A 13,224-nucleotide genomic window follows, 5' to 3' on the forward strand; every position below is an offset into this window, starting at 1 on the left:
AAAATATCTGAGTTTGGGATGTAAAGAAGAAGTTTATGTTTTTGAATCACCTGCACAAACTCTGGAGTTGTCCTTCAGAGGATGAAATGTTGAGATTGTGGCTATGTGGGAAACAAATGATTCGGTGTTCACACAAAACGCAGGAATAGGCTAACACTGTCAGTGATGTGGGCAGCTCACTGAGCAGTGCCCAGTTTGCCTCTGGGACCTGAATATATTTTTGGGCACTAAAGGCTTTAAATGACAGAACTCGGAGGGTGTAAAGGAGAAAACGTGCACTCTGTTGTCTAAGTGGAGATGGTTTCTGCCCAAATTGTCGTATAGTTAAAGAGTTCTGGTAACTAATTCTACAATTCACTTAGCAGATGTTTTTATCCAAAGCGACATCAAAGATTAAGTACAACACAATCAAGGATCTAGAAAAGAGGAATGTCAGTAAGTTCAAACGATCAGCTTTGAGTCCGATTGGATTGCTAATAACTTGAATTCACAGCAATATTTTTAAACACATTTATATTTATTTCAGACCTGAATCAGTTCATGTTATTGGATGCAGAAAACATTATTCAGCAACATCAACTTTAACCCAAGTCTGCAGGAGGCACCGTGTGGAAAAACAGTGCAGACGTTTCAGTGAAATATAAACTCAGAAGACATCGGGCCGCACTAGGAAGCTCTGTTTATGACAATGTTAAAAAGAAACTCTTTAAACAGTTTTCATACAAAGTCTCACATTTCTCTTTTCTCAAAAATAAACAGTTTTAAGTTCTGCACACACACACACACACACACACACACACACACACACACACACACACACACACACACACACACACACACACACACACACACACACACACACACACACACACACACACACACACACACACACACACACACAGATCAGCTTTCTATGTTTTGCTTAAAGCACTGTCTCTCTGAAGACTCCGATCAGGCTGTGCGGGCGTTCAGGGTGATCCGGTCTCGACCCTGTCCTCGACCCCGCCCTTGACCCTGCCCTCGACCTCACCCTCCTGTTTCCTCGATGCTCCACAGAATCGATCGCTGCACAGGTGAAGGAGCTAAGGTCTCCACAGCTCTGCAGGTGCAACAGACCAGGTGTCCTCCTGGGGGGTCGAGGGAAAGTCTGAGAACCAACTTCCTGCTGCTGTGGGGGGTCAGAGTGATGGGGCCTCACCTGTGAGTCACTGAACACCTGAGAGCAGACAAGATCATCATGAACATCTGCATGATAAACACAACAAAGACATCAGTACCAGAATAGCAGTTTGAAATCAGATTATAATAAATATGCTTGTTTAATCTGTCCAATAAAAGTCCTGCAGTGACTCATCCTCCAATGAGCGCTTTCATATCACACTCTGTGATAATGACAGTCCTATCACAAAACTTTCTGATTATCCACAGGTACCTCCCATTTTATGTATGCTGTAAGTGTATTATGGAAGTGTCATTAAACTGAATCTTGAGTCTTAAAAACGCTCACTGCAAACCACATCCTACTGTTAAAATCCAAACCACGTCTTCCCCTGAAGCTGCTACAGGGTGATTTGTAAATCAGATTAAGATCAAGCCAGGACCATTTTGTGTCTGACAGCTAATAACAAAGATGGGCCTGTCAAGCCTCGTTTCCACCAAGCGGTTCGGTTCTGTCTGCTACAGAAGGCATGAGGACCGTTTCGTAAAGACTAGTTCTAAGAGGATGACACTGACAGACTCACATAAGCATGAATACACTCATTTAGCTACTTTGAATATTAATGAGGTATTTACAGCAACAGCATTAACTAGAGACAATCATTACATTGTTAACAATTCACATTACTCCCCGTTACTAAATCATCACCATGGCAACCTGTTTGTGCCAAAGTTATTTACTTATGCACATTTATTTTTTGGAACTGCATCAAGACTGTTCCTTTACACCTCTGCAAGTGAAAAATAGTGTAAACATTAGTGCATTGAAGAGCGGCCATCTTTACTTTCCACATTATAAGCACATCACCGACATGTCTCCTCCTGTAATAACTACTTCAATAATTCAGTTTAGAGCCCTGCAGGGGATAGTTGTCTTAATCCAGCTCCTGCTCACCCCTGCTGGAGGTGTGTCTGTGTGACCTTCTCACACAAGTTACTGCACTAATTCGGACCATTCACTTTATAAACTAAGAATGACAGATAACAGAAAATGGGACATACATTTAAAGAAATAATAATATATGTTCACTTAAGTTAATTTAACCATCACACGACAAAGAACTTAGGCCTTTCATTTTAAACTTTTCTTTCTCTTTACACTTAATTTGTTTTTTTTCCATTATTTAAAGCACTAGCCATCAAGGACCCAAAACCACCCGCATGTGTGTGTTCATGTACCTGCTCTATATAACTCGCACAGCGGACAGCCTCCTCCATATGCTCCTGGTCAGTCTGCAGAACACTGCGGATGCTGTCCACCAGCTCCTGGACCTCCGTGGTCAGACCCTGAGCGGCTGGCTGCTCCAGGATCCGGCGTACCAGCTGCTGGGTGTGTCTGTAGCTCTGGTAGTCCACCATTGAGGAGGGCCGGGGCTGCCGGGCGGACCGGCTTTCCCTGTTGGCCCGTCTCAGAGTGACCTGGGCCTGAGTGGGCGGGGCCAGCAGGGGCTGTGAGGTCTGTGTGGAGGAGTCTGTGGTCTGAGGGGGGTTGAGATGGGCGCCGCTGCTCTGAACTACAAAGAAAAACATGACGTGTCAGCGTCTCTCAAATGATCTATTAAAAAACAGAAACAAGAGACGAAGCAGAGAAAACACACACACACACACACACACACACACACACACACACACACACACACACACACACACACACACACACACACACACACACACACACACACACACACACACACACACACACACACACACACAGAAATCACTGTACACACACTGATTTTAGAAACTTAAAGTCAGTGTGTGACTCATGCTTTATATTAGGATGGACAGAGTGACAGCTGCCTGGGAGTGAAACCAAAGAGCTCCCCTTCCTGACTCTCTGCAGTATAGGCCAAGGAGGACAAGGGAGAGCAGCTCACCTGGTCCAGACAACATCAGTGGCTGCATCCTGAAGCACTGTGCCGAGCAGCTAGGGGGCGTGTTTCAGACCCTGTTCCAGAGCTCTATGGACAGCAGCACAGTCCCCCAGCTGTGGAAACACTCCACAGTTATCCCCATCCCAAAGAAAAGCCCCGCCAAATCACTGAATGACCTCAGGCCTGTGGCCCTCACGTCTCTGGTGATGAAGGCCATGGAGAGGATCATAAAACAACACATCATCAGAGAAACCAACTCCCAGATGGACCCGCTACAATTTGTTTACCGTGCAGGCAGAGGTGTCGATGATGCAAAAACATTCATAATAGACACTGTTCAAAAACACCTGGAGCACCCCAACACCTCAGCCAGACTCCTGTTTGCAGACTTCTCCTCTGCATTCAACACCCTGCAGCCTCACATCCTGGCTGACGAACTTTCAACTTGCTTCCATCTGAACGACCAGCTTATCCTGTGGATATTGGACTTTCTGACCAACAGATCACAGAGAGTTCTGGTCAACAACACCTTCTCCAACCTCCAACACACCTCAACTGGCTCCCCTCAGGGCTGCATGCTCTCACCTCTGCTCTTCATCCTCTACACCGATGACTGCAGAACCACACAGCCAAACTGTCACCTGGTGAAGTACGCAGACGACACAGCTCTCCTGTCTCTGCTGTCAGGCCCCTCTCAGCACCATGGACCAGTTCTTCAGGAGTTTGTGGAGTGGTGTGACAGCTCCTGCCTCGAACTGAACGTGAGCAAGACCAAAGACATGGTGGTGACCTTCTCCAACAAGCAGAGGGAACTGGCTGCAGCTGCAATTACCACAATCCACTAGTAGAGTATAAATACCTGGGTACCATCTTCGACAGCCTGCTGAAATTCTCCTCCAACACAGAGGAGATTCTCAGGAAATGTCAGCAGCGAAAATACCTCCTAAGGAAGCTCAATTCCTTTGTAGTCAGTAAAAACATTCTTCTATCTTCCATCATTCTACAGACCTTCTACTACGCCTTCATTGAGAGCATTATTACATTTTCTATAACCTGCTGGTTCCACTCCACCACCCTCCAGAACAGAAACTGCCTGCAGAGCACGGTCACAGTCTGCTCTAAGATCATTGGACTACCTGTAAGGACTTTGACATCGATCTATGAGTAACAGACAATCAGGCTAGCAGGTCAGATTATGCAGGACCCCTCACACGCTCTCTTCCCAGCGTTTGAGTGGCTCCCCTCAGGACGCTGGCTTCGCTGTCCCTGCTGCAGGACACAGAGGAGAAGAGCAACCTTTGTTCCACGGGCTGTCCAGCTCCTCAACTGCTTATATTTTGTATTTTAAGTTAAGTTTAAGCTTTAAGTTGTATTTAAATTGACACTTTATATTTAGGTTAAAATGTTTCGTCTACTTGCACTGTTGTTATTTTACTGCTCTGTGTGCTTTTGAATTTCCCCCTGGGGACAAATAAAGTTTTTTTAATTGAATTGAAAGGCCATAAGCTCCGCCTCCTCCATGTTAACAGATGGGAGACAGCTAAAAAATATAAAATCTACCTAAAAGTCAATTGACTGTATCTCAAACTCTGTTTTGTCATTATAGTTAGTTCTCATCATGCTGATTTATGTCCACGTGTTATTCTTATTAGTTATTTGATGCTGTAAAAAGCAGTATAACTAAATCGAGTAGATGTTACAACATGAATGTACTGAGATAACCTTTCCAACTGGAGTGCTGTCCCTCTTAACATCTGGCATAAAAAAACTAAAGATCAGAAATGTGAAAGAATTTCATGAATAGTCACAAAGTACCAGACCTCAGCAAGGTCAGTGCTGGAGATTGTGTGGTCATTTTCACATCTTTTGAGAGTGCCCTTATATACCTTCTTACTGGGTGGATGTGGTGACCGGGATCAGATCAATTATCTTCACAGAGCTTGATTTCACATTTAGTATGTTATACATAGACTGTATATATTAATGTATGAAGCCTGAGTGACGTCACCCATCGGCAGCAGCTGCCATGCTGGAAATCCTGTCTCAGCCTAACTTTCGACCTAATGACAGGCTGAGAGCTGGAGCTGAAGCAGGTTTTAAGCATCATGACAAATGGTTACATTGTGCAAAAAAGAGGTACTGGGGCTTTAGAGGACCACAGACTTTTACACCCCTGTATAGCCCATCTAGGTTTTCTTCTCTCTTTTTTCTCTCCCATATAAATGTTTAGAATGTCAGATGATGTGAAGCATTTCTTTTGTTATAATCACCCTGCCTGTCTTATTATGTGTGGACTGTTTGTGTGTTATAAAATAAGAATAAAATGTTAAAAAGGGACGTAACACCATGATTGACAACTATTTTGACCAATGAGGCGTCTGCAGCGTTGTGTGCACCGTATTATCAGAGTAGAGGAAGAACGGTCAGAGGAAACGTAATGAACTCACAAGAGTCATTGAACTTTCCATAAATGTGAGAGTCTGCTTTAAACCAACACAAGAATCTGTTTTGCTGTGGACTGTACCCTCATGAGGGACCTTTGACCTTTATCAGGAAGTTATGTGTGTCCTTTGGTTAGAGGAATGTGCAGGAAGTCAACACGACAGATCCACCAGTCGGAGCACTGAGTCTACAGTCAATGAGTCCAGCTGTTCGGAGTGGTGATGACCTGATAAATGTACTCTGAGTGTGTCACAGTATTCTCCTGATCTCACACACCTTTAGCAGCCAGGTCCATCAGCACCGGGTCACTGCTGGACCGATGGATCCTGGTTTTCCTGCGGGGAATCAGAGCAGGAGAATGCTGCTGAGGAGGAGTACGAGGAGAAGGATTACGCAGCTGAGGAGGAGGAGTACACTGCTGAGGAGGAGGAGGTGTTGGAGGAGGAGGAGGAGGAGGAGAAGGCTGCAGCGGGGGGTTGGCCGGAGGAGGAAGACCTCTTGGTGGAGATTCTGAGTGAGGAAAGTGAGCAGACATTAAAACACACCTGCTGTTGAATAGAAGGTTTGTGTTAAAATCAGAGGGTTTACTTTGATATCAGAGGGTCCTGACTGAATGGTCTGGATTTGTTTGGACCAGAGAAGGTAGGTGTTTTAAATCACCCCCACACAGCCGTTTTGGACGCCCCTCAGGATACCAGATATGAGACCAGTTATCACGGAAAACAAAACATGTGTTGCAGTGTTGGAAGCGGGCAGGTGAACTGGTTCAGATATAACTGATTCTACCCGACCTAAAAAGCCTCTGCATGTTTCTAATAAGCTCCAGGAGCAAACACTAAGATGAATATTGGAGATGTCTTACAAAAATGAAGAGAGAACAGAGAAAGGTTTCAAGATCAATGCAAAGCTAAACACTGAAGCTTCTGTGTCCGCGTCATGGCAACCCACATGCGTATCGACACTAGGGAGTAGGGTGTGTGTGTGTGTGTGTGTGTGTGTGTGTGTGTGTGTGTGTGTGTGTGTGTGTGTGCGTCAGTTACCCTGAACAGAGGCTCCAGGTGGAAGGGGGGTCATGGTCTCCTCTGACACAGAAATTTGGCACTCCTGAAATTCAGAAATATAAATGATGAAATCATTTTAGCACAACAAGAACAGATTGACTGGATTTTATGGGTCAATTAAGTTTAATGAGTTCTTGCTGCTCCATCCTATCAACATGCAGATCATGAAGAAAACAGACTTAAGCACTCCTGTGTTGTTATATTTATTAATTGCCACTGCCCTTTTAATTAATTTAGGGTTTTCCTCTGTAATTCATTTTAACATTCAAACATGACTTGTTTGTGTGAAGGTTTGTGTGGCACTGCTGACTGTAAAACAAATTGCTCCTCAGGGATAATAAACATATCATAGATCCTTGAGACACAGTTACATCCACATGGTTATTGTTTAGAAATCAGATTCTTTATCCCACATTGTTTGATGGCTGATTTTTTTGTATCTGAATCTGAATAAAGTATTTCTCTTCACCGTCATGATTTCGGAGTGAACGCAGCAGCAGAATGTTTCTGTGAAGACGTGATGTGTCCAAACAGTTAAGTAGAAAAATAATATATTTTCATAATAATAATAATAATGATTATAATATTATTAGATTGGATTGATATAGTTCCTTTCAAGGGAGCCAGAGAAGCTTAACATCAGTGGCAACAATCACACCAGCGTACTCTCAGACGATGTGACTCTCAGATGTGTTGTGAATAAAAACAACCAAAATGATGATTACAGTGTGTATCCTGTGTGTATTCTACAGTCTTTGTCAGGATGACAGAGGAAGTCCTTTTGGTTTTTTTTCACATGGCCCCTCCTCCACCTCCTGCTTGCTGAGTAAAACTGTTTCTACTTTTTATACCCTGATAAACCAGCATTCATTATCCTGGTTAGTTAAAGGTGTTACTGAAACACACCTGTGTTTCTGTGTGGGTGGAGCTTCCAGCAACAGCTTCGTATGGAGGGGGAGGGTCCAATGGACAGAAGACCTCCACCCCTTTTATCCGAGCACCGTAGATATGAGGAAGAGGAATCACACTATCCCCGAGCATTCTGACAAAGAAAACACAACACAACAAGCACACATCACAAACACACAACACACACACAGCACACACAACACAAACACACAACACACACACAGCACACACAACACAAACACACATCACAAACACACATCACAAACACACAACACACACACAGCACACACAACACAAACACACATCACAAACACACAACACACACAACAGTCATGAATAAATAAGAATGTTTTACCAAGCTAACATAAATGCCACACGCAGGCTAACAGTAACACTACAAAACAAGCTAATAAAAAAAACTACAAAAAAGTTAACTTCCAAAAAGCTAATATAATCAAAACAAACAAGCTAAAATTAATATAAACAATTAAACATCAGGGAAAATATGCCAAAATCTGCCAAGGGTTTGTTTTGGTACTTCAGGTGTAAAACCAATAAAGTTGATACAATCATAAGGATGTCATACAGGTGAGTCCCAGTAACGGAATACACGTCTACCTGCGAGCTAGGCGTGGTGTGTATGAGTAGAAAGTAGAGAAGTATGACGGGGGAGGGGGCGGGGCCACAAACTCATCAGGGTCCGGCACCTGGGCAGCCTGTTCCCTGTCTTCCACTGTGGCCCTGGGCTCGTCCTGTCAAACAACAGGAACACATGACTTCACACATCATGTTAAATCATATTATATCAGATGACTCGTGACCTGAACAGGTGACTGACTTGTTTCAGGCTTCATGCTTAGATAGCAAACTACATGTTTACTGTAGTTCAATATTTAACAAACTGGTTCAGTTCAGGTGTACATGACGTATATGAACCTGTTAGATCAGATGTGAATGCAGTGATTGTGAACGTACCATGCAGGGGGTCCTGCTGGAGAAGATCTGCAAGTATCGGAGAGCGGCTGCCATCAGGCACACAGCTGTAGTGAGAGCGTTCAGAGCACACAGTGCAAACAACACTTTCTGAGGAGAAAACAGAAACCGCAAGGTCAAATCTTTTTGTTTCAAAGTCACTATTTAGATATCAATGTGTTATGGTGTAAGAATACATTTCCCAGGATCCTCTCTGTTTGTGTGAAAAGGTTTCCTCTCTACCCCTCAGATTCTCTACATTTCCTCTAACCAGCAGTCATGATAGGCTGATAGAGTGAGTGAGGACGCGAGTAAACAACGCTGACAGCCTTCATTATGGAGAAATCCAGAGTTTCATGGCTGTATCTGACTCAAGTGACACAATATAAGCCACAAAGTAGCTGCTCTGTGTTGTTCTCCGATGTGCGGCCGTGGACTCGCCCGCGGACTCGGTCGCGTGTCTATTTTATTTTTGTATTTATTTTTGGCTGTGTCTGATTAAAATGACTTAAAATAAGCTGCAAAGTCAGTAAAGTAGCTGTCATGCTCTCTGTGTTGTTCTCCGATGTGCAGACACGGACTCGACTGTGCGTCCCTTTTTTTTCTCTCTCTCTCTCTCTCTGACTGTTTGTCAACTGAGCACGCTTCATAATAACATAAAGCATGCATGCGTTGTATTACGACGTTATGTACAAGAGGTTATCGTGCTTAAGCACGGTTAGTCCTGGCCAGTGTGACTGCGGGCCGTGCCAGCCAGCGTGGGAGTGGCGCAGCGGGGGGCCAATCGTGCTTGAGTCAACACGATACAGATGGCCAGTGTGACCGCGCACTTATATCCCTTCACACAACTGGCCTGTATCATAAACTATGAGTTGAAAATCTACTCCTACACTGTGGAGGGCAGCATGACACTCTACAGAGTACAGCCTGCCGGAATATCACTTGAAAAAGAAGATGTTTGTGGGGGGGAAATGTTGTTTAATATTCTGGAAATGTGGGAGCTAGGATGACAATAACTGGCACAGATTTTAGGAATGTCCAGTCAGTGTGTGTGTGTGTGTCAGTGGCATGTGTGTATCTGTGTGACCTTCAACAGAAACCTCATGGTGCTGCAGGAGTGACAGTATAAAATATGCCAAATGTGTGTGTGTGTTAAATGTGTGACCTTTAACAGGATCCTCATGGTGCTGCACGAGTGAGCAGGATGAAGCTCCAGCAGCTTCTCCTGTGGACACTCGGATGTCGAAGACACAGAGCAGCAGTAACACACATCTCTAGCTTCACTCTGAAACACACATGAACAAGAGTGAAGACACACGAAGAAGAAATAATAGAGGACAATGTAAAAAAAAAAAAAAGGTTACACACAAACAGCCTCACCAGTTGGCAGCTGGTCAGACTGGAAACCAGCTGGGCTCCCTGGCAGCACAGGATGAATCCGGCCAGATTCAGGAGCACACACACGACAGACAGCAACACAAACACATTCACCTGGATGAGGGGGAGAGGGATTATTAAATGCAGAGGATATTTGTCTAATACATTAAATCAATGATGTAAAATCTGAGACAGACCGCAGAGACATGAGATGATTTCAAATTAGAATAAAGTCCATCTGAATTCACGATACTTTAAACTTTTCTCACTCAAAGTTTTGTTTAGTTATTGTTCACGTGTTCATGAGTTTAAATCGGAAATATCTTTTTAGTCAGTGTTTGATTTAAGGCGTGAAGACAAAACACATGGACACCAGACAGAAGAAAATTCACCTGACGAACAAAAACACACCTGTGAGCAGGTAAACTGTCCGATGATAGCTTTCAGTTTTTATGTTAAAGCTTTTTTAAAACCCGAAGGCTGACAGGACATGGATAAGGATTGTAACACATTTTCATGTTTTACACCCTGACAGACAGCTCACAATGAAAGAAAAACTGAACAAAAGATCTCAGAGGTAATTAAGAGCTACCTGCTAACCTTTTTACCTCCCCTGTTTACCTGCCTGCCCACCTGTGTGCTCTCTGCCTGTCACTATTTATCAGAAGAGTCTTTCAAACTGAAAAGAATGCAGCTTCAGGTCAGCTCACAGGTGACTCTTCACTCTTCTCCTGAGCAGTACTGATTAGTGTGTAATATCCTGAAACATTCAGACTGTAAGCTCTCCAGCAAACACAGCTGAACTCATGTGAGGCTTATTCTAAGAAGTAAGTTCAACATACCAAGGTGATCTTTAGGTTTTCTCTTTAGTTACCTTTAGTTATATTTAGTTCCATTTAGTTATCATTAGTGACGTTGATTCATCTTTGGTTATATTTAGCTATCATTAGTTATCTCTTAGTTATGTTTAGTCATCTTTACCTTTAGTTGGACTTACTTACCTTTGGAAATTTTAAGTTATCTTTAGTTACCATAAGATATCTTTAGTTAATTAAGTTATCTAAAGTTACCTTCATTAACCTTTAGTTATCTATTAGATAAGATAATTTAAAATGAACATATTATTCTCCTTTTCAACAAGTTTAATAAATCCACTCTGATCTGTATTTGAGCATGCCTATAAACCCCTCTATTTCAGTCCTGCTCAGAACAGGCTGTTTCTGTGTCTGTAGCTTTAAATGTAAATGAGCTGTCTGACCACGCCCCTATCTTGAAGGTCTACTCGGTTTCGGTGGCTCAGGTTTTCTTATACCATGTCCTATTGTTTACAATGGAAAGGCAGACTCAGAGAGCAGAACAAACACCTCGCTGTGGGAGTGTCACCCACCTGGGGGAGGGCTTACTGCCCTTTGTGATGTCATGAAGGGAAAATCTCCAAACGGCCTGATTGGAGTGGAGCAGGCAAAAGACGGAGAGGATGGACTTCTCTCAAAATTGAGGGGTTTGTAGACAGACTAGGGACACATACTAGTGTTTGAAAAACATGGTTAAGTGTATTTTGTATAATATGTGACCTTTAACAGGACTATAGATAAGATCGCCTGGGTATATTTGAACTCACTGACTCGTGTTGATTGGTGATCAATAATCAACTTTTGGTTTCTTACCAGAAGCAGCATGGGCCTCCTCCATGTGGTGAGTCCAACCACACCTGATAGAATCACCTGAAAAAACAAAGATAATAATGTTACACAAAATAAGAAGAAACACATATCCAACAACATGTAAAACAATCAGGTGAAGTAGTTTTATATTTCTTAATTGAATTATAATAAAATATGTAACTGTACTAACCAACAGCTTGACACATAACATTCAGTAATTTTTATAAACTCAGAGTGAATTAACATCTTTAACAAGGTTTTTGTTTTAGGTGGTCCGTCAGACACTCAGGGACAAACTAACAGAAAGTGAGTTTATCTATAAATTAAAGTTATTATCACCCCTGGTTTTTATTCTCTGTTAAATATTGACTTCTCACATTTCTCAAGTTTAGGCCACTTCAGAACCATTATAATTCAGTTTTTCCTTTTTCCTCTCCAACAATTATACACACATACTATAATGTAATATAATATAGACCTACTATAATAATGCAGTAATAGGCCTATAATAAAACCCCTTTAACATGTTTTACATCTGATGCAATAATGCAAAAAATACACCATACACCTACTCAATCACACGCACACGCACACACACAGTACTAATATAAACCAGACAAAGTGACTTCAGCTCATCTGTTTTAGAGATCAACAGCTGGTTTTGTCGTCATTTCCGTGTTTAAAAAGGTAAACACTGATAATACTGTATTAGTGTGAATCTGTGAACACTTTAAGGTTACTTTATGATTTCTAGAACACCAACTTTTCATGACCTCCTCCCCCCTCCCCCTTTAACCGTTTTACTCACCGAGGAGCCGGCCCAGAAGGGACATGCGGTCCGGACGGGCGGGGACCCGGACAGGGACAGAGCTCCGACGGACAGAGCCACCATGGAGCCCCCGAGCAGCAGCTGCAGTAAGCCCAGAGACAGCAGCGGCCGCCCGGGCAGCAGCAACCGGGAGCCTCCGCCGCTCAGCCGGGAGGAGGCGGAGAGTCCGCGGGGTCTGTTTCTGAAACACGGCTCTGCGGTCACCGGACAGCAGGACCCGGGCAGGACAACCGGTAGAGACATGGGAGGATGAGAGGACACCGAGCCGTGGCCAACACGAGAGAGATAGTGAGTTAGCACAGGTTAGCACGAGTTATCTCCTGCAGCTCTCCCTCCTCCATCATGGAGTCCAAGCTGAACAACATGCAGGCTGGAGATCCACTTTCACATAGTTTGGCACGGGTCGGGGGGGGGGGGGGGGGGGGGGGGGATGGGGGGTGGGGGTAGGGGTGGTGGGGGTCATGTAAACAGACTCCTCCTGAAATACACCGATCACATGATCATATGGTCACATGATCACATTTAGACTGCAGAACTCTCTCTCTCTCTCTCTCTCTCTCTCTCTCTCTCACACACACACACACACACACACACACACACACCCACACCCACACCTTGAGTTATTCTGTTTATAACATGGAGGGAGAGGCTTAATGGAGGAGGGCCGTAAACACTAATCTGTGATCTGTGGGGGAATACAAGGAACCCCATACACACAGCAGCTTCCCTCCTCCTCTACTGGCAGGTCAGACAGTGTAGGGTCTAGCAGTTGGATGAGTGGTCCAGTTTTTTTTTATGAGAGGAAGTAACAAAATGCCATAGTAAACTGCATATTGTAAATGGTAATGTCAAAGTAACATTTGCTATGGAGACATGGA

The 13,224-nt window shown here is 43.6% G+C and overlaps 1 protein-coding gene across 1 annotated transcript; it reads right to left on the minus strand.

Annotated features, from left to right (window-relative positions):
• Positions 1 to 773: 773 nt before the first annotated feature.
• fam189a2 (family with sequence similarity 189 member A2) lies at positions 774 to 12,740 on the minus strand. The gene is made up of 11 exons (XM_020631102.3): positions 12,326 to 12,740; positions 11,521 to 11,577; positions 9,857 to 9,967; positions 9,642 to 9,761; positions 8,480 to 8,587; positions 8,123 to 8,256; positions 7,502 to 7,637; positions 6,575 to 6,638; positions 5,811 to 6,044; positions 2,398 to 2,732; positions 774 to 1,216 (listed from the first exon to the last, which is right to left on the minus strand). The coding sequence occupies exons 1-11, from the start codon at positions 12,587 to 12,589 to the stop codon at positions 923 to 925; spliced, it is 1,857 nt and encodes a 618-aa protein (XP_020486758.1). The 5' UTR covers positions 12,590 to 12,740; the 3' UTR covers positions 774 to 922.
• Between the last annotated feature and the right edge of the window lie 484 nt (positions 12,741 to 13,224).

This window comes from Labrus bergylta, chromosome 2 (genome assembly GCF_963930695.1).
Source record: "Labrus bergylta chromosome 2, fLabBer1.1, whole genome shotgun sequence".
Classification (NCBI taxonomy): Eukaryota; Metazoa; Chordata; class Actinopteri; order Labriformes; family Labridae; genus Labrus; species Labrus bergylta.